This window comes from Pogona vitticeps, chromosome 7 (assembly GCF_051106095.1).
Source record: "Pogona vitticeps strain Pit_001003342236 chromosome 7, PviZW2.1, whole genome shotgun sequence".
Taxonomy (NCBI): domain Eukaryota; kingdom Metazoa; phylum Chordata; class Lepidosauria; order Squamata; family Agamidae; genus Pogona; species Pogona vitticeps.
Window position 1 is genome coordinate 31232790 of NC_135789.1, and position 23943 is coordinate 31256732.

Genomic DNA, 23943 nt, shown 5'->3' on the forward strand with positions numbered 1-23943 from the left:
TTTGAAAAGGCTTGAAAGGCTTCCCTCCCAAGCCTTTCTCTTTTCCAGCACCTCCAAGCCTTGTTTGCATTGGTGCAGGGGTTGGAAGTCCTTGCAATTCCTTTCTCGCCCCGGTGGGTGACTTTACACCCATTTGGGTCAGAAGTGGGCCTTTGGGATGCCCAACCTGGGTCGGCCATCCTTCTCTGAGGTCCCGAGTGGCCCTGCCTCAGGCAGCAGAGGTTGGGGGGTGGGTGGGCGGATGGGTGGCAGGAACCGAAGTCCTGGCCGTTTCTCCGGATCTCATCCCCTCCCCAGTATTCAACTAAAATTCATCTGTCCGTCCAGCTTTTCCTTTGTATTCCTAATGACAAGTGTGCAGGTATCATTTTGGTCTTTTTGCCTCAGGCAGCAAAACATATTGGGTTGGCCTGTATTTTCTCGATAGATTCTATCTACCTAGTCAGAGCCACAAGGGCAGAATCTCTGTTCCCTCTGGATTTTCTTAAATCTGCTCAGATGTAACAGGCATAATAAGATTTGAGGAAAATATATTGCACCTCTCTTAAAAGATATGGCAGGTCAACCGGATTCGGACTACTGTAATCAATTGTTAATCAACCAAAATCGGACTACTATATTGTATATTGTGAGCCGCCCAGAGTAGACTCTGTCTAGATGGGCGGCATATAAATGCAATAAATAAAATAAAATAAATAAATAAAATACTACAGAACTGGTAGTGACATTTTGGGTGGCGTGCTATAGCCGCCAGAATAGACAGCTAAACCCTTAGACCTTGGTCTTACATTGCTATATTTGCTGTTTTAGATATTTTACTTTTTGTATGTCTGGTATGGCTCTTTGGTAGTGCATGCCAGTCCTTGAAGTTTTGTATTCCGTTTTGTATGGCTTGATGCTGTAACAATAAAGTACGTATGTACAGTATGGATTTTCTCCTAGGCATTCCTAGAGCCCCAAGTTCAAAGTAGCCATCATCACATCCTCTTGGCAATTTGTGGGTTTGGGTGATGTAATTGCCTTGGTTTTTTTAGGTGGGATCCTCTCTCTTTCTTTTTTTCTGCAGGAGATGAGGGGAGTTTTCCCATCATTTTGCTGTAATTTTGCTATGATATGGATTCTGCACCATGAGGTTGCGGATCTTAGATCCAATTCTGACATCTTCTTTATTTATAACCTATTCTGGCTAAATTGGGTGGGGGGAACACTATCAGTGTCTTGTTCCGCTGTTAGAATTTTGGATCAAAGGAATTCTGAGATGATGATGATGATCATAGGTTTATTTAGTGATGACTTATTATAAATTCAGGCATGTTCTAAATGTGTACAGGAAAACTGAGATTTGTGTTATCTCACTTAATAGAAATGGAGGGGTTGCTTATATGATGAACGAACAAAACGGATGCCTATTGTATTCTCTTCACCTTGACTGGAATACTCTTTTATTTTTTACCCCCCCCCCCCCCCGCAGAGCATTGCTGAAGTGTTCCGATGCTTCATTTGTATGGAAAAGTTGCGTGATGCACGCCTGTGTCCACACTGCTCAAAGCTGTGTTGTTTCAGTTGCATTCGGGTAAGTGGAATGTGGAGGTTTGGGGAAAAACTACATGTGAAGCCGTAGGCATTTGCCTTTTTTTGTTTGTTTGTTTAACTGTTCTCCGGGAAGAAGTTTCAGTAAGCTTAAGGGAAATCACAGTGTTTTGTGAAACATAGTTTTTAAATTATTGTGTTTGGTTCTCAAAGCTTGTGTCTTTTGGAGCTGGGGATATCCTTGACCTCCTCCCTCTTTTGTGACTTAGGGAAAATACATATCTAGGGCAGAATTCAGACTCGCTCATGCCTAGAGCAGACTTGTTAAAATGAGAGGGGCATGGAAGCCTGGACTAGCTGAAGTTATGTTGAATTCAGTAGATACATGCCCATGGGTCTAAATTGTCCCCATGTGTTCTGGATGAATAAGTTCTCAAACGTGCATCAGCGCTTGTAGACCTAATACCTCTGTATCTTCTCTTATTTGTGAAGTGTTCCAGTCTTTCCTAATATGCGTGTTTTTGTTTGACAGCGTTGGCTGACAGAACAAAGAGCTCAGTGTCCGCATTGTCGGTAAGTAATTTCTGAAGCTTCCTGATGCACCTGCAAGGTTGAAGAGCTGCAAGAAGGAGGTGTCTGAATGCTTTCCGTAATGATGCTCAGCCATATTCTTTTGGGGGGGGAAACGGGGGCTCCTGCTAAGAGATGTCTTGACAAATTTGAACATTATTCTTTAAAATACTCAAGAATTTGTTCTACACCTTTCAGCTCAATTCTCTGGATCTAACCTAGAAAACTTTCCTTACAGAGCACCGCTCCAGCTCCGAGAACTGGTCAATTGTCGTTGGGCCGAGGAAGTGACCCAGCAGCTTGACACGCTCCAGCTGTGCAACCTGAACAAGCATGAAGAAAATGAAAAGGACAAGTATGTGAGAACAGATGGCCTTTGGAGGGAGGGAGGGAGGGTTTGGAGCCTCTTGCCCAGAGAATGGATTTGAACCTGGGAAACAACGTTCTGTTCTTCAACCCTTCTGTGTACGGAATGGTAGCCATGATGCCAAGAACTGGATTAACTGTTAAAGGGACATGGCGGAGAGTCTAGACCCTTCTGATGGTGTTGCTCTCTTACCACCATCTAGATGAGGGATTGGAGTTTTTGGATGGCTTTGCTAAATGAGTTCAGATGAGGATAGTGAACGAGAGAGAAATAAAATGGAGGAAAACACAAGAAAAGGGAATCTGCTTTTCCCCCAGACAATTACGAAGGCATACAAGTAGCTCTCAATAGGTTTGGACCACACTGTGTAGGTATTTGGGACAAAAATACCTGAGGGAGAGCATATCAGAAGTGGAGTATAGGAAAGCTGGGGGATTCCCAGCATGTGATTGTGCCTTGCTGTGAACGTGACCCAGATTTGGCTGGCAGTTTATCCTACAAAACTACACTAATGTTGTTTCTAATTTAGGGAATGTAAAATGGGACTAAAATCACTTCTAGCAGCTGGCAGGGGCTGCACCTGGCTCTAGTGATAAACCAGAATGGCTGAGAATTCTGGTGTGCGATTCACGTGCAGTGCTGCAAGGGGCTGCTTTGTTTCTGCTGCCAGCAGGAGCCACTAAACAAGACAAGCCAGAAACTAACAGGGAAGCAGTGTATTCAAACAGAAACTCCTGGCTTATTGTTTCCCTAACAGGCTGGGAGAAAAGTTTGTTTCCTGTCCTTGATTTCTAAGGGAATTACAAGCCAGGATCCGATTTCATACACAGTAGGAACTTTTTGCTTTGATATTAGTCTAGTTGCTTGATTCAGAGGGAGGAGCCAGATGGGGATGATAGCAGAGAATATGCTTTTGTGTCTAGCTCGTATCTTGCCTCTTAACGACATCCAGAAGTGACCAATATCAAGTGAAAGTGAATTCTTGTTGGTAGCACAGCTGAAAGACTGCTGGGGTGCTTGCCTGCATTTTGCAAACTTTCCCCCCCTCTCCTTTTCTGAAAAGGTGTGAAAATCATCATGAAAAGCTCAGTGTATTTTGCTGGACGTGTAAGAAATGCATTTGCCACCAGTGTGCCCTCTGGGGTGGCATGGTGAGTTTCAGCTCTTTGGCGTATTTTTTTTTAGTAATTCTAGACATGCCGGCCAGGGGCCCTGAAGGAATTCAGTAACTTTGCTGTATTGAAATGTTGTAGACCTAGCTGTGACTCTGTGGTAGTGTTACTCAAAATACAGAATCATAGCGCGATTGTTTCTATGGTTATATCAAAATAACAGAGATGGGTAAAAGGCAGCAAAAATGTTGGTCTCATCTCCCATTCGCCCTTAGGCAGCATAGCCAGTGATGAGGAACGCTGGCATTCATCTGGAAGACTGCTCTTTCCTCACCCGACCCCCTTGCTTCGTAGGAGCAAAAGTCACCTTTTTCCTAATACAGCATGATTTTGTTGGGATAGTCTTTTAAAACATGTCACTGTCCTGCAAAAAATAAATGAATAAATTGAAAAAACAACAACAACGGTTAACTTGCAAGAAACTGGCGGTGGAGAGATGGGGAGCTGCATTTCTAGACAACGCAGACGGAGGATTCCAGCATTCCATTGTTGGGCTCCTCAGTCACTTGTGTGGTATTCATTCTTGCTACCAGCTAGCTGCTTGAATACAGGCTGTATCGAAACATGAGCTGGTCTAGTGTTTATCATTTAGACCACTTATTTTCAAAACATTTAAATAATCAAACTCTAAACATCTCATGTAGATTCACTGTTGTACAGAATATTGAAGAGAAACTTTGTCCAGTCAAGTACTGTTGTTTTAATTGCTTTGAAGAGAAGTATGGCATAATACAAACATTGGACTATGCTAGACTAAAGGCGTTCAGGGAGCCTGAGTTGATGCTGCAAAACAGAGAAGCGACAGGACACGTGGTGTTTCAGTCTTATTTTACTGGATTAAACTAAATCTGTAATCCGACAGAGGTTTTAGCCAGGGTAGTTCTGAAAGGAATTGATCTGGATAGCTTTGTGTAGCTTCTTCCCCCATTTGTCTCATTGACTTTGATAGAACCACAAACTAATGGCCTAGAAATAAATTGATCTATGGCATTCAGCTTTCACCCAATAGCAAAAGGTTCTGCTTCAATAAATAAGTAAATGAAGGAAGGAAGGAAGAAAACAAAAAACCTGATTGTCTACCCCCTCGCCTGCGATGACTGTCAAATCCAGGAACAGCATAAAACCAGCAGCCAAGGGGAAATCCAGTACAACAGAAACTCGCAACAGCATTGTAAATTTTCCATGATGTCATGAAGCTTAGGATCTCCTTGGATTTGCACAGAGCCAATGGGCAGCCATGAGCCTACCTGTGTTGCTGCCTTGTCTGTTGCCATCCTCTGTTTCCTTGGGCTCGAGAAATGTCCCATACCTGGTCTTGTGCCCCGTCGCCCACTGTCTGAGAAGCCAAGAGTGAAAAACATTGCACGATGGCTCTTATGTGCATTTTGTTTCCCTGTAGGATTCTGGCCAAAATAACGAAAGCCGTTGACGCTAAAATGATTTCAAAGCTGGAAACTTAAAAAAAAAACAAAAAACAAAAACAATTTAGCACCAACACGAATATAATATATGAGGTGCCAGGCAAGCCTCAACAGGGAGGGCATTCTGTATCAAGAAAGCCCCTTGCCCACCTGACTACCAAATATAACAGCTTGTTAAGATAACAGTCCTGTAATAATAAGGTACTTAATTTGACCAAAATATATACACTGCCTGAAGGAGGCTTGGCTTTCACAAAGGAAGGTGACTCCTTTAGATCAGGTAAACCTAGAATTGGATTTTTTAGAACAGATATGCCCAGGATAGCAGATTTACCCTGAAATGGTTGCTTCAGACTTCTACATTTGTTGTTTAAACTCGCTGAAGGGCTGCATAGAGAACAGAGGGTATCCCTTCACTTAGGCCTCTGAATAGCTTTAGTACACAACATTTTATTGGACTAGGAGCCGAATGCAAGGCTTGGTTGATGGATGAAAGACAGGGGCTTTGTTTAGGTAGCGTTCCGTGGTTTAAGTGAATAAAAGGAAAGTAAACTCTCAAGCTAAAATTGGCACATTGGTCTGTATGTATTTTCCAATAGCACGGAGGACATACATTCAAACCGTTAGCCGAAATATACGAACAGCATGTGACGAAAGTGAATGAAGAGGTAGCCAAGCTCCGTCGAAGACTCATGGAGTTAATCAGTTTGGTGCAGGAAGTGGTAAGATCTCCCTTGTCTACTCATTTTGGGTCACCGATTCTCAAAACTGGGCAAATGCTTCCCCAAATAAGGCATGAATGGAGGTCTGAGGCGATAAGTCAAAAATGTTCTAACCCGATGAAAACAAATGTCTGTGGTAGGCATTGTTAGTAAAGTTTAAGATTTCTGAAGGAGAACGTCTTGTGTGTACTTTGAATTTAAAATACGTTTTTATGGAAACAACCCAGGAGTTAAAAGAAAAAAAAATTCTTGAAACAGCAGAGATGGATATTTTAACTGAAGTATTAAATGACAAAGACATTGCTGAGGCTAAAAAAAAAGTGGGAACCTTTGTATAATTGGATATGAGAATATGAAAGGGTTAAAATTATGAGAACAAAAATATAAGATATAATTTTAGATTTTAAAAGCTTAGAAAAAACGATAAGTGTGAAGTAAGCTTAATAAGAAACATATTGACAGATGTAATAAGGATATATTCTGTTCTCTATCTGATCACATTCTGTATTTTTTATCTACCCGGATACCCTGATCCAAATCCCCATCCCTATGATCTTCCCTTACCCAATGGAAAATGAATACATTTTTGTAAGCATTCTTATTGTAAGTTTGCATTTATTTTTAGATTTTAAATTGCAAGTGGATATTTTGTTGGGAAGGGTTTGGAGAATAATAAAAGACAGCTAAGGATGAGTGAAGTTTTAGGATTGTTGTTTTTTTATAAGTAGAGGAGGGTTATGGTACTATCAAAGTCTGGTAATAGTCGTTTTATATGACATTGGATGCACTGATTATGGAACTAAAATACTGCTTGAAGCCAGCTATTTATTATTCCTATAGAGGGATGTTGTTTGCTTTGCAGATCTTTGTCTGGGTATTGGTCTGTAGTTTAAGAAATTGTTATGTCTGGAAATGTGTTCTCCTTGATACAGTAATTCGCTCTTTAAGTCACTAGAGGGCACTTTCCAAAACGTTGCTGCTACTCTATACCTTTTCACTATTAAAAAATGAAGCATGTATGTGATCTGCTTTGGAGGATTATTATGATGAATGTGTCTAGACAGTAGCTATGCAGAATGGGTCAGATTTTCTTGATGGCTAGCCTGTGTGGTATTCAGATGATCAGGATGTGCTAATCAAAAGAACATCATCAGAGTGAATTCAAGGACGATTTTCTGCTCTGAGTACTCTGGCTCTTAACAAGGCACTGTAGTTAAGGCTGAATTTCTCCTTTAAGAATGTTTAAATCTGTGAATAAAGGTTTGAATAGTTGAAGAGAGGAATTGTGACCGGATAGTGAACTAATGCCGTTTGTGACTTGCAGGAGAGGAACGTGGAAGCCGTACGCAGTGCAAAAGATGAGCGTGTTCGGGAAATCAGGAACGCCGTAGAGATGATGATTGCTAGGTTAGATACCCAGCTGAAGAACAAACTTATAACACTAATGGGTAGGCTTGCTTTTTCTTAGAGGGGGGTGGGTGGGGCAGGAACACTCCTGTAATACAAATGATTGCCATTTGAGGGTCAGTGTGAGGTATGCAGCTACAGCTGCGTCTGAAAAGCTTGGGAATAGTTTCACTTCTGAGAAAAAAAAACGCTGTGGACTGAAATCTTTTGGATAGTTGAACAGCACAGTGATGTTGACATCGCTGTGGTCCTCAGACTCTAAGGTATTTCAACAACCTTTTCTGTTATTTGTCTTAGAGTGGATTGGAACTGTTAGCCCCATACTTTTGGAACTGTAAAGGGCAGGTGTGAGCTTTTATCAGAGACTTCTGCCCTTAATTATTTCTGTATTATTGCATTACTGACTGGGAGGCTTAGAACTAGCCTTTAAAAGGACAAGAGGTAAAGAAAAAAAACTTGCTAAACTCCATAAACTAAAACCATTTAGGTGTGTGTTTCCCTCAGTGAAATCAAGCTAACCTCGTGTTGATATGATTTGGCCTGCTTATGAATGCTTTGGGGTTTAAAGGAACAGCACACGTATATATTGATTTCTTCATTTGTTGCTGTTGTTGTTTTAATGGTAGCCTTCTAAATTTTCTACTATCTCTAATATGTTTGTGTTGTGAGAGCAAAGCTCCTGGGCAGTTTTGCTGTTAAAAGTCTACAAAAAAAAAAAACAGATGTTGGTTCTTTGTTTTTCCAAACAGGTCAAAAGACTTCGCTCACTCAAGAAACAGAACTTCTGGAGTCTCTGTTGCAGGAAGTGGAGCACCAGGTGATGGAAACAGATGGTTTCAAGCCTACTGAGGTTCTTCAGTCTACTTTAATGTCAGCTCTCATTAGCAAAGAGTGTGGATTGTTAGTTTGACTCCTTATCCGGCAAAGTCTTTTATCTCCCTCCTGTGCTTTTTCTTAAGAGTTTGAATATTCTTGTGTGGGTATAATTATGTCGGGCACTAGTCAGTTTTCTATATCCTCTGTCTGTCAGATTGTAAAGAGCAGCTGCCAAGTAGGTATGGCATAGAAGTTGTCCATATTATTTCAAAAAGTGGGGCTTCTGGGGGGGGGAATTATAGCCCCCAGAATTTCTTGATTATAGCTCGGGGGGGGGGGGGAAGGGAGGGTGTTCTAGGAGCAGCAGCAGTCCAAGAAAGTAACTTGTCCCAAGAGCTGATTCTCAGCCACTTCAGGAGGGAGCCTAACGCCTGTGGTGTGCCTGTGGTTTCTTTTTTTTTTTTTTACAGCTGCGGTCCTGCAGTAAAAGTGAACTGATCTCAAAAAGCTCTGAGATCTTGATGATGTTCCAGCAAGTCCACCGGAAACCCATGGCCTCTTTTGTCACCACCCCTGTCCCTCCGGACTTCACAAGGTACGGCCACAGCGTTTTTAGAAGTGTTAGGTTTGTTGCGTGGAGGCTGTTGTGAAGGACGTCCTTTCTGACCCTCTCAGCCCTTGTGGCCTAGGCCATAATAGACACCCTTTCCCCCTTCATGTGGTTAGGAGCGGGGAAACCAAACTGGGATAGTCTTCTGTGTATACTAGTTTGGAGTTTCTGATGCTGCTAGAAAGAACGCAGCTAATGTTTGTTCAGTCCCACATCACAGCCCAGAGACGAAGCTGCTGGTACAGTAAGACTGGCAGCCTAACTAGCTGTGGCCTGTTATCCTCTTTTTTAAAATGTCACAAGTGAACTCTGGAATTTTCTGCAGCGCAATATTCGTAGGGTACCGCTTCTGTATTAGCTCATGTGTTCAGGAAATGACTCTTGGACACCATACCCGCATCGTGATTTCCTTGTTCCTTTTCTCCCTGCAGTGAATTAGTGCCTTCCTATGATTCCACCACCTTTGTCTTGGAGAACTTCAGGTAGGAATGTGACTTCTGAAAAATGGGACTCTCGCTTTTTGTGGGGTAATCCCAGGGCTTAATTGGAGGTAGGACTAAGTCCCAGAACATATGGGGTGTTGCGGTCCTTTATGTACATGTCTCTAGGCAAAGAGGACAGGATCTGCCTTCTCCTGCTAGCATCTCCTCCTGATACATCTATTCCTGTGAGAGGGACATGTTGAAATGAAGAACTGAACCCACCTGTGCAACAGATGGTTCTCCCCGCCCCCAAAATATAAATCTTCCTGCAGATAAGTTTATGTAATCAGATCGTTCTGTAGGCTAGAACAGACAAATTCAACCCAATGTGTCACTGGACTGCACCTGTTGCCTGGGAATCTATTTCAGACTCTCACGTTCAGGCATCATGTCTTTGCAGAGCCTGTGTATGTGTACGTCCAATCTGGCTAGAGTCCTCCTGATTAGGAGCAGAGTGCCAGATAAGCACAAAGAAACACTTAAGTAGCCGCAGTTGATTCTTCCTGGCCCCTGTGCGGCTCGGAGTGGTGGGTAGGACATTTTGGTGCTCTTACGGACTTGTTCCAAATGAAATGGAGAGGACAGTCCATTGGTGTGTGTCCCAGAGTAGAAAAATCTTTGGGAGAAAACCGGTACAGTTAAAAGGAAAGCTAAACGTTAAATAACCTTAGAGTACTGGGAGGTGGGGTGGGTAGTATGTGAGACAAAAATGTACAGGAATTGATACCAAAGGGCTTAAAGGAAGTTAAAGAGAAGTAATTCCAATAATGGAACGAAACAGCGGGGCGAATCCTATTGGTGACTTAAACTGGCATACAGGAGGTTGTGTGTATTGCAGGGGTGGGATGGGTGCTAATGTAGAAGTTGCTGCTTCCCTTCTTGGTCTCGTGCCAGTCGGAGAATTGGAGGTGTGACCAGGAATGCAACCAAGGCCGCATAAACCGGCAGTTGACTAATTACACTGATGCAAGTGTAACCTCCCCCCCCCCAGTAAGATTCATTCTGTACAGAGCTTTTGAGACGTGGGATAGCTATTGAGAAGGGACATCCCATGACATTGTTGAAAGACTACTAATTCAAATGGGGATTTTTTTTTTCATGCTTATTTGAAAAAGTACTTTAAGGAACACTTGATTTTCTTTTTTCTTTTTGCAGAGGAATAAATGCCTGTTATTTACCTTAATCTCTGAGCTGAATATTTATTTCAAATGTCTCAACAGCACTTTACGCCAGCGGGCAGACCCAGTGTACAGTCCTCCTCTTCAGGTTTCTGGGCTTTGCTGGAGGCTGAAGGTTTATCCAGTGAGTTTGATTATGTTTAAAAATGGCTGTTAAAATTTCAGTTGTGATTCCTGGTGCATTATGATGGTGCAGTGTTTTATTCGCACGAATTGTCTTGGGATACAACTGAAATTGAAATTAAACAGAAATTGAGGATTCGTCCTGCTTTCTTGCTTCCATGGTATTAAAAATGAGATTTACAGGATTCCAGTTTCCTTTTGGTGGGGAAAAAAACCTATTTAGGTTTAAGTTTGTCTTGGAGTAAAGCAGTTGGAGAAATTCTGCTTATTAACTAAATGCAGAATACATCGAACTATAGCAGCACCTGAGGAACAGCAAATTAAGAGGACTCTCAGAGAGAGGCTCGTGGTTGGATGGCTCTGGTGCAAAAACATGGGTGTTTTTTTGATTATGTGGCACAATGGAGTGAGATTTCTGTGAACATTAAACAATGCTACTGTTCACCCGGGTGGTGGTATTATTCAAACACGTGCAGAAGGTTTATCTGCAAGAGACTATTTCCCTTCAGTTGTTGACTCTTGGAAGTCTGCAGTGTGCAAACGTCTGCTCCAGTGATGTCTTAGTCGTTCTAGGAAAACGATAATATTAGCTTCCAACTCTTGTGGCAGTGCATTCTAACCATCTAACTAGCATTTTAACTTTTTTAAATTAAAGGATGGAAACGGAGTGGTGCGAGGCTACTACTTGTCTGTATTTCTTGAGCTGTCAGCGGGGTTGCCAGAAACATCCAAGTAAGGACGATTTCTAGCCGTTCCTCTCGACTTGCTTGTATGGATTAAAGTTCCATCTCCTCCCCCCCCCCCCCCCCCAAATGTAATGCTGGGAGGAATGTGACAGAGGGACCGGTTTTAACACGTCTGAATGCATCTGTGATCAGACTTTGTGTCTTCACTCCTTGAGCAAGAGAAGAACCCAGGTCAGGGATAAGGAAAGCTTTGGTCCTCCAGACGACTTGAATCACATTGTTCATCATCAACTTAGAACTGTAGAGCTGGAAGGGGCCCTGTGGATCACTGAGTCCAGCCTTTTTTTTTTATAAGCAGTGCTGGCTGAGACTTCTGAAAGTTCTCCCAAGCCCCAAAACCTCTGGGGAAATGCTAATTTTGATCTAGGTTGTGTGACTTAGTACTTTAGTGGGGGTCTTCCAAAACTGCAGGCTTGCTCTATTACCCTCCTTTGCAGCAGAGTACCAGTGGCCCAGAAAAAGCTTCTGTAAATGGAAGTCGTAAGAGGCAGGTTTTGCTCTCATGCAGCTCCCGGCCCCACCTCCATCACCCATGCTGTTCGTCAGGATCCCCAACCCAGAAAGAAACTAAGGGAGCAAAGTGGTCTAATGAAAAAGGTGAAATCCACAAAAGACATATTCTCCTCTCCTTACAGTTCTGCTTAGAAAAGCCTTCCCCCCCCCATTAAAGCTTGTTAACTGGACAGAAGGGGGTCCTTCATGGAAGAGCACATCTACATCTGATCAGTGAGAAGTACCTTAGAACATTGTTTAAAATGCTCCACATTTCAGAGTAACAGTACTCTTTCTAGACCACCCTTGAGTAGGTCTTATGTTTTTTTCCCCAAGTCATTCCTAAGTATGAAATTCTGTTCCTAGGTAAGCTTAAATTAGTAAGGCATGCCAATGGAACATAGAGAGAAAAGTTCAGGTCTAGTGTCAGGTATAAATGGATATTATATTTGTTATTGTCTCTTTCCCCCCGTTGAAGGTATGAATATCGCGTAGAAATGGTTCACCAGTCCACGAATGACCCTGCGAAGAACATCATCCGAGAGTTTGCTTCTGATTTCGAAGTTGGGGAGTGTTGGGGTTACAACAGATTCTTTCGTCTGGACTTGCTCGCTAACGAAGGCTACCTGAACAGGCAAAACGACACAGTCATTTTGAGGTAAGAGTAGCTGTCCCAGCGTTTGGGGTGCAAGAGGATGGTAAGTAGGCGGGATGAAATCAGGCGGAGCACAACAGCGACCACTTTGTCCCGAGTCCCACGCGTTGGGCTCCCCCTTCAGCCTTCTTGTGAGGACGGAAATTATTTCGTGAGAGATTTTCCACTTCATTTCTGCCGTTAGATTTAAACATGCCTTAATTTAACCTGGTGATCTCTAGGTATTGGCTGAGGACGGTGGGAGTTGTGGTCTAACCCATCAGGAAGGCTGCAGGTTGAGGACGGCTGATTTCCAAAGACTGTGACTGATCACTTTTCCTTTTAATCGGTGATCTGCGATAAATGCAGAGGTCTTAGATTTAGATGTCACTTGTGGGGGATGGTATTACAGTGGTGCCTCACTTAACGGGCGCCCCGTTTAACAAAGTAATTGCATAGCGATTAACTTTTTGCGATGTTCCCTATGGGGAAAAATCGCTTTGCGATGATCGGTACCCTGTTTCGCTTACCGCAAAGCGATGATTTTTTAACAGCTGATCGGCGGTTCCAAAATGGCCACCGGGTTAAAAAAAATGGCCACCCGCTGTTTTCTAGGATGGATTCCTTGCTTACTGGGCAGCGAAAATGGCCGCCATGTGGAGGATTTTTGCTTTAAGGTGAGTCTGAAGCCCATAGGAATGCATTGAAGGGGTTTGCAGCGATTTTTGCTGCACCGATTATCGTCGCTATGCGAGGCACCACTGTATAGGGCTCATGGCTTAATAGAGAAAACATTATACATCTAGATATGTAAAAAAGTAATCTATGTACAAAGGTAGGTACTCATTGTTAGAAAGATAAGCCATCTTTCAGACATTTTACACCCAGAAGGCGCAAGGTAAAGACTTTTCACCTTGAGTTGATTTAATTTCCTCATTTAAAGTTTCAGCCGTCATTTCAAAGAGGGAGGTGGGAGGCAAAGCTTTCCCCGACTTTCCGGGCACAGGATTCTGTTTTAACTCCTGTGACAGGTGGGGGGAGGGGTTCCTCGTGAATCCTGTGTGTCTTTGACTTTGTGCCCCCCACCCCATCCCCACCCCCGGCAGGTTCCAGGTGCGCTCTCCTACTTTCTTCCAGAAATGTCGGGATCAGCACTGGTACATTTCTCAGCTGGAAGCTGCCCAAACAAGCTATGTCCAACAGATAAACAACCTGAAAGAAGTAAGCCACCTGCAAAACCCTTCCCTTGAACGTGAGGGAGCCTGAGGGCTTGGATGTTGGGTTGCTGGGGTCCATCGAGCGGGCTGGTGATATTCTGGGGCACATTTGAGACTTTTACATTTGAGGGCTAGGGAACCTGTGATCCTCCAGATATGGTTAGACTATAGCACCCATCATCATCATAGCATTAGCTATGCTGACCGGAGCTATTAGAATCCAGTCACGTTTAGAATCCAGGGCCAAGGTGTCTCACTCCTGCCTTTCATACTTTGGAAGCCGGCTTATGCCAGGTCAGGCTACTAGTCCAGTTCTTTATGATCGACCTCAGCAGCCTCTAGCCTTCTCTGTGTTTTGGAGTCTGTTCCCCCTCATCTGTAGCTAGCACAGCCACAGGAGATGGTGGGGACAGAGTCCAAAATGGCCAAATGAGTCATGTGAGCTGGGTGATGGTTGGGAGGAGCGGGTCTACACTTAGTAGCATCAGCTTGCTGGGTTTTCATAGGTGAATCCTCTCACCTTCTGTTTGCAAAACAGGTGCTCTATAGGTACAGCATCTCTCCAAAAATGTAAGACCAGCTTTCAGTGGAGCCCATTCTCTTGAGTTTTTGTTGTTGTTCTGGACAGGTGAATATCTGTTAGGTCAGGGACAGCTGCTTGCATCCATGCTTGAGGAATGATTGAAAGGCGTGGCAGAAGCAGCTGCTAACGTGTGAGAGGCTGATAGCAGGCTCAGAGAAGTCAGATTGAAGAGAGGAAGTGGGCCATCGCTTCCTTGGGGGATTTGTCTTAGGTATATTTTAATCTTTTTCTCACATCCCCATAGCAGTTATCCTGCAGTCCGTTAGCCAGCTTACTGATTAAGAATGGTTGGTACAGAAGAATCACACCTTGCTACCTTGAAACAATGTATTTTCTGTTTCATTTGCACCCCCTCCCCTTTAAACCAATCAACCAACAAACAAAAAAATAAAGAGGCTAGCCATTGAGCTTTCGCGTACCCAGAAATCCCACAGCATGTCTCCTCCGGATACTCACCTCAGCCCGCAGAGTGATGATGGTCTGGAAGCAAGGTCGAAGAAGACAGGGCCCAATGCAGAGGTGCTTCTTGAGGCGGTGGCCTCACCCAGGGATGCAAAAGATGAAGAAGAGGAGAAAGTACAGTATGAAGACTTTAATGTAAGTGACAAGAACTTCATTGAGTAACTAGTTAGAAAGGGCGGGGGGGGGAGAGGAAAGGGATACACCTGGAAACACGGACCAACATTTTCCGCAGCCTAACGCTCTTGTTATCTGAATTTTGAAATAGATTCTTTGGTGGTTCTTAAGGGAATTCTAGCAAATTATCTTTTTATCTAGGCTGAAAACAAAGTTGCTCAGTGCGCAGGTCATCCATATTCAACGCTGAGAAGAGCTGACTTCTGTGACCCAAATAATACTTTGCAAACTGAGCCGTTTTGCATATATATATGGTTTTGCTGCTTGTGGAATGGGATCAGTAGCTGTGAGGGTCCTTGAGCCTCTGTCCCCAATGATGGGAAATTAAATTTGCCTTCCCAACTCTCCAGGCTTTTGAGATTTCAAAAGACATTTTCATGCATCCCCCCCTTTTTCTCATTTAACCAGCTGGGAAAGCAGAGTTGCCACTTTCTGCTTACACTGGGGAGAATGAGCGAGCAAGCAATACAGTGGTGCCTCGCTTAGCGATCACTCCGTTGAGCGATGAAATCACTTTGCAATGGACTTTTGGCCATCACTGGAGCGATTGCTTAGCGATGTCCTCTATGGCTAAAATTCGCTTTGCGATGATCGCAGGGAAGCGATCATGGCAAAGCAAACTTTTTTAAACAGCTGATTGGCGGTTCCAAAATGGCCGTCGCTGTTTTGCCTCGCTGTAGAGGCACCCAAAATGGCCGCCGCTATGGAGGAATTTCGCTTTAAGGTACGTTTTTAGCCCATAGGAATGTATTAAATGCATTTTAATACGTTCCTATGGGCTTTTTTAAATCGCTTAGCGATTAAATCACTTAGCGATGTTTTTTCCGGAACAGATTAACATCGCTAAGTGAGGCACCACTGTATTTTGTCTCAAAGTCTACTTGGCTGTTCTCCCTGCAGCATGAGCTCTCTGATGGGGATCTCGATGTCGATCTGGTGGGGGAGGAAGAGGCGAATCCCCTCGAGGGCAGCAGTTCATCGGCGAGCTCAACAGCAACCAGCAACACCGAAGAAAATGATATCGATGAAGAGACCATGTAAGTGGGATGCAGAAGCCTCCTTGTGGCATTCTGTGGGCTCCTTGGGTGTCTCTTGGCATTCCAGGAGGCTCAGGATTTCCTGTTGGTTTCATAGTATGGCAAAACCTTTTTAAAAAATGAATAGTGGGATATTGACTAGAAGACTGGAAATTGTAGTTTTAATAAAACCCCTTTTCCAAGATGATAATAATTTTAGGACTGCAGAGCTGGAAGGGACCTTAATAGATTATCGAGCTCCACCCTTCTCAAGGAGGCATCACTGGGGAATTGAACTCCCAACCTCTGGCTCTCTAGCCAGAGACCTAAGCTGCTGAGCTTTCTAATGAGTGCAAGGGGGAGTCTTTTGTTACAAATGCAGTGTTTTTTTTCCCCGATAGTGCACAGGTGCAATAGAGGGAAAGTTAGAGCACTGAAAGAGAGCGTGCGGTTGCCCGCATTTTGGACTGCTCTACAAAAAGCAAGCCTTCCTGCAAGTACAAAACTAGCTAAACTTAGAACCTTTCTTTCTAATATACATTTATTTTTAACCTTGGAGGAAGAATTTTTGAAGAATCATAGAACTGGAAGAGATGCTCAAATGTCAACTTGTCCAGCCTTTCTTGCTGATGCAGAAGTTAAGCTACTCTGGCATCCCTGATCCAGGCACCCAGCTTCTGCTTAAAAGATTGCAAAATGTGATTTTTGGCCCCTTCCTGCTGAGGACGCTAGAGTTTGTTTTGCTGTCAAGAGATGACGCAGCCGCATTCAACTACATGAACAAAGTTTACCACCTAGGAGTTCAGTGGTATTTGTACATGTTCTGATTTCTCCCGTAGCAGTGATGTTGTTGGCCTGTTGCAGTTTCAATTTTGTGAGAACGAGTCTTCATCAAAACAGCAGCGTAACAGGGATTCTGTGGCTTATTATTATTTTTAAAGGTCTGGCGAGAATGACGTGGAATACAGTCACAACATGGAGTTGGAGGAAGGAGACCTGGTGGAAGAAGCCACGGCTACCCCAGCAGGCGCTTCAGGTATAAGAGAAGAGTTGGGCTCTCGTAAAACTTGTGTTTCTCTTCTGGAGCTGCTCCCCGCTTTCTCCTTGCTCTCCTTCCGACGTCAGAGGCAACGCAGCTGCTCTGCGGGACTTTCTATTTTTAAAACTGCTGCATCATGTACTGTGTGTAGCGATTACAGCAATGTAGGGCAGCTTTCCCATTAGCTCACGTCCAAAGGAGATTGGCCCCTGTGGTTTTAAAAAACAACAACACTAAAACTGCTTCAGTGGATTACTAGCATTCTCAAGCTTCCCTTTTTTTTCTCTCTCTTTCCTAACATTTCGGCTGTTATAATTTGGGACCGTAAGGACCTTTCCTGTTTGCTTGTGTCTCCCTTCCTCTCTGATGTTTTGTCACTTTCTCTTAAACAGAACTGGGATGTTGATGAATGAATCTCTGTGGAAACAGAATGGGACCTATTAAGCGTCAAGCAGAGATGAAATAGGATGGGAGAGGCTTCTTTTCTTTTCTGCATGATCAACTTGACTGTAATTTAAAGAAATTCTTAGCCTACGGCTGGGATTTTGTTTTTATTGCAAGGGGCCTGTTTTTAAATGAGTCTTTTAATTTCTAGTGCTGGAGAATTTCTGTTGGAAATGTTCCAGTGAGGACCTGTCAGTTACTCTGGTGGGACAGGAGGGGGAGGTGTTGACGGTGTTATATTGCAGTTCTTGTTCTAACTGTCTAAATCCTTTTGTGGCTCAGATAGCAATCACTAACATATGACAGGCAAATTATACCTCTGATGGAATTCCTTCTGAGCCAGCAAATTAATTTATATTTAGCTGATTAATACCATCCCTGCTACAGGAGTGCAGAGAGAGAGAGAGAACAGTATAATGTCTGCAGAACTAAGTGATTGATTGTGTTCTCTAGCGCTTTTTTTCCTTTTCTAAGTGTTTGCTGTCTGTAAAATCTTTGCTCAGTGATGTCTGACTGTAACCCACTCAGTTTAGAGGAATCTCCTGTTAAATGCTTGTTCTTAGTCAACTGCTTTGACAGAGTCTCTTAAAGAGCTTTAATAGGGAGTGTTTGACTTCCAGATTAATTTAACCCACAGTGGGTGATGGGATATTTTCCAGCCCCACTGAGCGCACAATCTGTACTGCTTTTTTCCCTCAGTATAAAATAGTAAAAGGCATTATTCAGGGTGGGAGGGAGGCAGGGTGCCATCTTTTAAGGAGGATGTTCAGGCTGCTTCAAGCCCAGGCACGCTACCTTTGAGAGTCCCAGACATAGCTGGTGGAGCCTTAGAAGGACCACCTCCACCTTCAGCAGTATTCCTTTTTAGGGCTCTAGCCGGCCTGAACAGTTGTTTGGTAATTGACGGCAGGGTTTGAGGGAGACGTTTCAGGAATAGAGATTCTCCCCCCCCCCCCCCCGGAACTGCCTCCATTGCACAGGATGATGCTAGAAGATTCCAAATGGAGTCTGGCGTCAGAATTGAGGGAGATGAAAAGGGAATTTTTTGTCATCTTTCACCCTCGTAGTTCTTGGAAAATCTCTAGAGTTTCTCCTTTCCCCCCCCCCAAAATATATTTTTACACATCTCTGAACCTCGAGGTTCTTGCACCAACTGGGATACCTTCCCCCGGCCTTTGGTTCTCATTGGCTTCGTTTGGGCTGCCCTGCGTTCCCTTGCCGAGTTCAAAGTGTTGTTTCTTACAAGGCCTCTAAGAGTTGCTGCTGAGTGCAGAGTTCCTTGCCCGTGGTATGAAGCTTTTATACAGCTGCTCCTCCTCTTCCTCTCCTTCCAGGCGGGAGCCACGGCTATCCCACCGCCAGCTGCCGCATGTCAAGGCGTGGAGGGAGCGCTCTCGGCTCTTCGGCCAGCAGCAGCTTGCTGGACATTGACCCCTTGATCTTAATCCACTTGTTGGACCTGAAGGACAGAAGCGGGATGGAGAACCTTTGGTGCCTTCAGCCTCACCCTCCAGCTTCCCTTCTGCAGAACAGAGGTGAGTGGGTGGGCTGGGCCGGAAAGAAAGGCCTCTCGCTAACTGGGCCCCAGTTGCCGTCTGTTCTGTTCCGTTGCTTCTTACCTTGAATTGTGATGCTCTTTGCAGGAACTAGCTTCTTGTGGTGGTGATTCTTAAAACGGGGCATTGTCTTACCTCCGTGCAGGTCCATTCTTGTCTGCATAGAAGGAGACACGCTGGGCTGCTCAACTGGTAGTTGACTTTCTCTCCACCTGAATCCACCGGCATTTTCTACTTGCTTTTACTGAACTTCCTTGGTTCTCTGGCTAGGCTGGGGAAGGAGAACCGGGAGGAGCTGGTGGAATGTCGGCCAGACCCTTCTTGGTTCACTTTTCCTGCTTGGAGTGGGCCAAGGAAGAAATGAACCCGCCCCTGGATAGCTTCTTCCTGCAGACTGCGAATCTGCAATTCTGGATATCTGAGATGTATTGCTGTTTAAGGCCATGGGAGTAAACACCTGTTGGCCTCATTGGTAATTAAGTCCACAAATGCATTGAACTTAACAGAATGCAGAAGAAATTAGAACCTGACTCGTCAGGGAGCGGTTATTTGGTTTGGGGGCTGATTGACCTGGAGCCCCCAATCATTTGTTTCCGGTCACTTTCGAAGCACATGTTGTATTGACTTAGTAGAGCAGAAGAGAAAATGATGATCCATCTGGTCCACGCATGTACTCTTTTCTTCTCTTGATTAATGACAGTGTTTGTACTGTCAGCTCTAAAGATAGGCTGGGAAGGAACAAGGCTGGGTTGACTCAGTCTCGCAAAATAACACCAGCTTCCTCTTGCTGGGAGGAAGAGAGGGATTGGAGTGATGGTGCTAAAATATCCCGGTTGTCAGGGGGTGGGGTGGGGGTTTCCCCACTGCCCGGCTTCCTCAAGTTCTGCCGCTCACGTTGTCTCCCTATATTTTAGGGTATTTCTCGTTCCCTGGGTGGGCAGAGCAGGCCATTTGATCTGTTTATTCTGAAGCATTCCAAGGCTGGAGAGCTCAGAGGTCTGAAAGCTGATTTTTTTTAAATAAAAAGATAATCTGTAACTGTTACACATGACAGAGCTAGAAAGTAGCCTGTTGTTATTAGTTGTTACAGCACAGAAAAAAGGAAATGTGTTGTTTTCCTTGTTGGTCTGGTTAATTCCTTTTTGTTGATTTTCGTTACTGAGGGGAGGTTTAACTAAAGGCATGGAATAAAACATGAAAATGACTTGGAGCAACGCGTTTATGTATTTTTAAAAGATGATTTTGGAAAGTCATAATAAAATGTTAATTTTGACACCGGTAAAGTAACTTTTTTCCTTTTAAATGTTATTTTTGATACATAGTTTTGTAGCACCCTTGGTACTTGAAAAAAAAACATGCAAGTGCTGATTGATTTGATTTGGTTTCTATCCCGCCCATCTAGGCTTAAGGTATAACTTGTGAATTCCAAGTTCTGGGAAAACCCAGCAGCTGAAATCCGGTGTTAAGTCACAACTAGAGTAGACCCATGGAATTATTGGGGATTTGGTGAATCGGCTCCTCCATAAGTTTCATTGATTCAGGTTGTGAGTCCTGTGGGCTGCAAAGCTTGGTGGGGCCCCCCATATCTGATTGATATTTCTGTTTACAATCAGCAAGCGCAGGTAGAGGAAGGGCAGAAAAGGCCATGTCTAAAGTCTGGCTAGGCCTGCTCCAGAGAGGACACTCAGGGGCCGTGACCGCTTCTGCCGCTGCTTCTCTTTCCAGCCTCCTATTCTCTGAAAGAGAGGGACCAGCGGAGGCATCAGGCCATGTGGCATCTCCCGCCAGACCTGAAGATGCTGAAGAGACTGAAGAGCCAGATGGCCGAAGTGCGCAGCAAAATGTCCGATGTAAAAAACCAGCTCTCTGAGGTCAGGAGCAGCAACTCGGCCTCTTCGGACGGGCAGGCGGTCTACGGCTTCCCCGGCGAGCAGGGAGCCTTGGCTGCGTGTGGGACAGAGAGCTACAGCAAACTCCAGGAACTCGGGAGGGAGCTGCTCACCAAATCATCCCTCTCTGGCTGCTACGTGCGTAATTGTAAGTAGCTTGTGTGTGTGTGTGTGTGTGTGTGTGTGTGTGTGTGTGTGTGAGAGAGAGAGAGAGAGAGAGAGAGAGAGAGAGCTGTCGTTTCTTCCGAGTGGGAACCGTCTAGACGTTTGAGAAGGGTGCCACCTTTGAGTAGCCTAGACACGGACGTGCGACTCTATAGATGTGTCCCTGAAATAACGGACAGTATCCAGTCATGGTTTCTCTTGGAATCAGGTTAAAGTTACTTTCTGGCAAGGGCACAGCGGAAGTTTTCCAAGTTCCACAGCTACCACTGAGCTCTTGTGCTTAAGCGTTCCTCAGTCTCTAATTCTTCACAACTGAAATGAAGGGGAATGTATGAATTCATACACACGGCAAGTGTAATTTTACATGCTGTGTTTTGAGCGCTGGATAATTTGAGAAGCTGTGCTCGTTTTCAAAGGTGCCCCCAACGAGATAGTCCGGCTGGACACGTGGGGCTAGTCATCTCTCGGGAAACATCGCTTGTTGTTAAAGGTTATCCTGAAGAATGCGGCTGTGGTAAACAGAGGTCTGCTTTGCAAGTAAAAAAATAAACACGTGCCTTTTAAAAAATGCTCAATGTCTCTCGCCTCCCCGTGTGTCGCAGCCACAAATAAGAAAAGCCATACCTCCAAAGCTGGTCGAGCCGGGACGGCAGGCAGTTTGTCCCTGCGAAGAGCGATGGATTGTGGAGATGGAAATCTGCACTTGAAGGGAGACTGTCAGATCTCCTCTGAAGGTACAGAACGGGGGCACATGGTGGTATTGTAACAGTTTGTGTATGTGTGTGCACGCGTGGGGCAGGCAGGCAGGCAGGCCTGTGTGTTATCTCCCTAGGGTTCTATATACAGAAGCATTCTGTCTCGCCGTTAGTAGAGTTGATACGGGCAGGAGGTCTCCTGCATTCCACGCTGGTTACTGAATCCAGGGGCCGTGCCGAGCTCTCTCCCCCAAAGCTGTGTTTGCCGCCGTGTTTTTTCTTCTCCTGGAAAGCCGTCGTGGCAGCTTCGCTTTCCTTCCCACAGGTTGCCCGGGAGGCTGCAAGTCCGGCGGCAGGCACGGCTCTCCCAGGTCCTTCACGAACGGCAATGCTTCCGAGCTGCCGCCTAAACCCGAGGAGAGGCCCTGCGAACTCTCCGATTCAGATACCGGGGCTTCTGGTTTAAATGGCATCGTTGCTGGGGAAAAGGCGAAGAAAGTAGTAGCCGGCGGGTAAGTTGTTGCCTGTGTGGCTTCCGGAACCGAATTCCAGGCTCATCTTGTTGCTTTTCTGCCTTCTCCCATTTTGCCCCACTTTTTACTCTTAGAGATGTTCATAGTTCTCCTAGAACTCCCCATTGCTAATTTTGCTATCCTGTCCGGTGTTCAGGAAGACTCATTTTTGGATGGTTGTGAGGAGGCTGAAGGAATGGAAAAATCATTTATGTATTTATTTTAAATATTTTTCACCCCGCCTTTCTCCTTAAAAAGGACCCAAGGCGACTCTCCCAGTTTGTTTGTCCTTGTTCCTATCAGAACATCTTATTGTTTCTTTCTAAGATACTAATTTGCCCTTCTGACGGATTCACTTAATTCTCTGTGCTTTACGAAAATTGATGCATGCTTTCTTGCTTTGCTGGAACCTTGGCCTGCTTTACTTTTCATACGTCCTTCGATTTTTACAGCTGTTTGCCACAGTGGAAGAAAGACTAGTGGCATGATTGAAAGGGGCCTAGTGGGGGGAAAGATTAATAAGTAGGCAGATAGACACCCCACCTTCTAAGAGCATAGAAGTGGGGTGTGCTGCATGCATTGTCCCAGATTGCTTAAAATCCTTAAGAGCCCCTATATCAAAAACAAACAAACAAACAAAAAAAACACTAATATGGTGATGTTTCTGTTCCTGGAGGCCTCCAGAAGGTAGCTGTCATCTGCCATGTCCTTGAAATTAGGCCCAGAGTTTTCAGATTCCCAAAGCTGAGAGTCTTGGCCCCCTCGGATAGCTCCGAATTGCCGACTGGGGACAGCCCTCGGGTGCTCCGTAACCGCGTGCCTTGAATCCTCCTCCTTAGGCCCAATTCAAATAGATGCCGTGCGGAAGCAGCAGAATTGGCCGACTCGGAAAACAACACTGACGCTGGGAAGTTGCCAGTCATCCTCTCAGAGGGACCCTCGGCTGGGCTGGAGGAAGGTAAGCGGCACCCGTCCTGGTTTCTGGATGAAAACAGACCCGGGAGTCACCGGTGGGGACTGAATCAAAAGACGCCAGACATGCTTTTCTGTGCAGACGTCGGATTCAAGGGCTTCAGAGCCTAGAGAGGGGTTGATCCTACAGAGAGAACCTTCCATTGAACACCCGCCCCTTTCATTCCATGCAAGCACTGTGGGTCTTGCTGGTCTTTGGATTAAAAGCTCTGCGGTATTGGGCAACTAATCCTTACAGTCAGCGGAGTGAGGATTGCCTCTCAGGGTTACATGAAGGGAGCATTCAGCAACGGGGGAATTCTTGCCGCTGATCCCCCCCCCCCCGAAAAGCAGAGCTCTTATGACTGGAGGGTCAGGCGGTGGCAGCTCTCCGGGTGGGTTTACAGTCAAGTCTCCCTCTCCTTTCCCCCAACACGGACCTGCGGTGGAGTAGCCTTCGGGCCAGCGTGCCTGTCCAGAAGCCAGAGGGTGAGAATTCAGAAGTAGTGGCTGCCCAGAAGGATGACCAGGGGTTCAGATGGCAGTCGATCGAAGATGCCCATCTTCAGAGCATGGCTGACAGAAGGCTCAGCTGCGGCGGGGAAAAACTGTTTTCTCTCTGTCTCTCAGGAGCCACCTTAACGTGGCTTTCGGTCTTTTTTTTTTTCTGGGTCACAGCTTTGATTGTTCGTACGGAAGTTTAGCTCTTTCTCCTCTTCCTCGCCTCCCCGCTTTTCCGGCCAAACTTCGCCTTCCACCCCTGCACTCGTTTGAATTTCAAGGCATGACGAATTGCTGCTCAAGGCTGGTGCTAAATTACCAGCATCCCTCGTTATCTTCAGCGGGCAGTCTTGTGTAGGTGTAAGGGGCGGGCCGTCGACGTCACCACTGAGCTTCAAGCTAAGCTCTGAGAGCTTTTGCCTCCTGGCTGTCGTAGGAGGCAGCAGGAAGGAGGAGGAGAAGACATTTG

General features: G+C 45.0%; 1 protein-coding gene across 1 annotated transcript in view; it reads left to right on the forward strand.

Annotated features, from left to right (window-relative positions):
• TRIM37 (tripartite motif containing 37) overlaps nucleotides 1–23943 on the forward strand; it is a 30710-nt gene that overhangs the window by 1119 nt on the left and 5648 nt on the right. Inside the window, exons 2-22 of the mRNA XM_020786834.3 lie at nucleotides 1472–1573; nucleotides 2063–2103; nucleotides 2339–2455; nucleotides 3531–3618; nucleotides 5660–5782; nucleotides 7107–7230; nucleotides 7939–8006; nucleotides 8476–8600; nucleotides 9047–9097; nucleotides 10318–10399; nucleotides 11054–11130; nucleotides 12115–12294; nucleotides 13377–13491; nucleotides 14464–14667; nucleotides 15607–15743; nucleotides 16664–16758; nucleotides 18540–18740; nucleotides 20487–20798; nucleotides 21418–21549; nucleotides 21836–22022; nucleotides 22862–22980. Of these exons, the coding sequence (XP_020642493.3) occupies nucleotides 1472–1573; nucleotides 2063–2103; nucleotides 2339–2455; nucleotides 3531–3618; nucleotides 5660–5782; nucleotides 7107–7230; nucleotides 7939–8006; nucleotides 8476–8600; nucleotides 9047–9097; nucleotides 10318–10399; nucleotides 11054–11130; nucleotides 12115–12294; nucleotides 13377–13491; nucleotides 14464–14667; nucleotides 15607–15743; nucleotides 16664–16758; nucleotides 18540–18740; nucleotides 20487–20798; nucleotides 21418–21549; nucleotides 21836–22022; nucleotides 22862–22980 (2680 nt within the window). The remainder of the gene's footprint in view (nucleotides 1–1471; nucleotides 1574–2062; nucleotides 2104–2338; nucleotides 2456–3530; nucleotides 3619–5659; nucleotides 5783–7106; nucleotides 7231–7938; nucleotides 8007–8475; nucleotides 8601–9046; nucleotides 9098–10317; nucleotides 10400–11053; nucleotides 11131–12114; nucleotides 12295–13376; nucleotides 13492–14463; nucleotides 14668–15606; nucleotides 15744–16663; nucleotides 16759–18539; nucleotides 18741–20486; nucleotides 20799–21417; nucleotides 21550–21835; nucleotides 22023–22861; nucleotides 22981–23943) is intronic.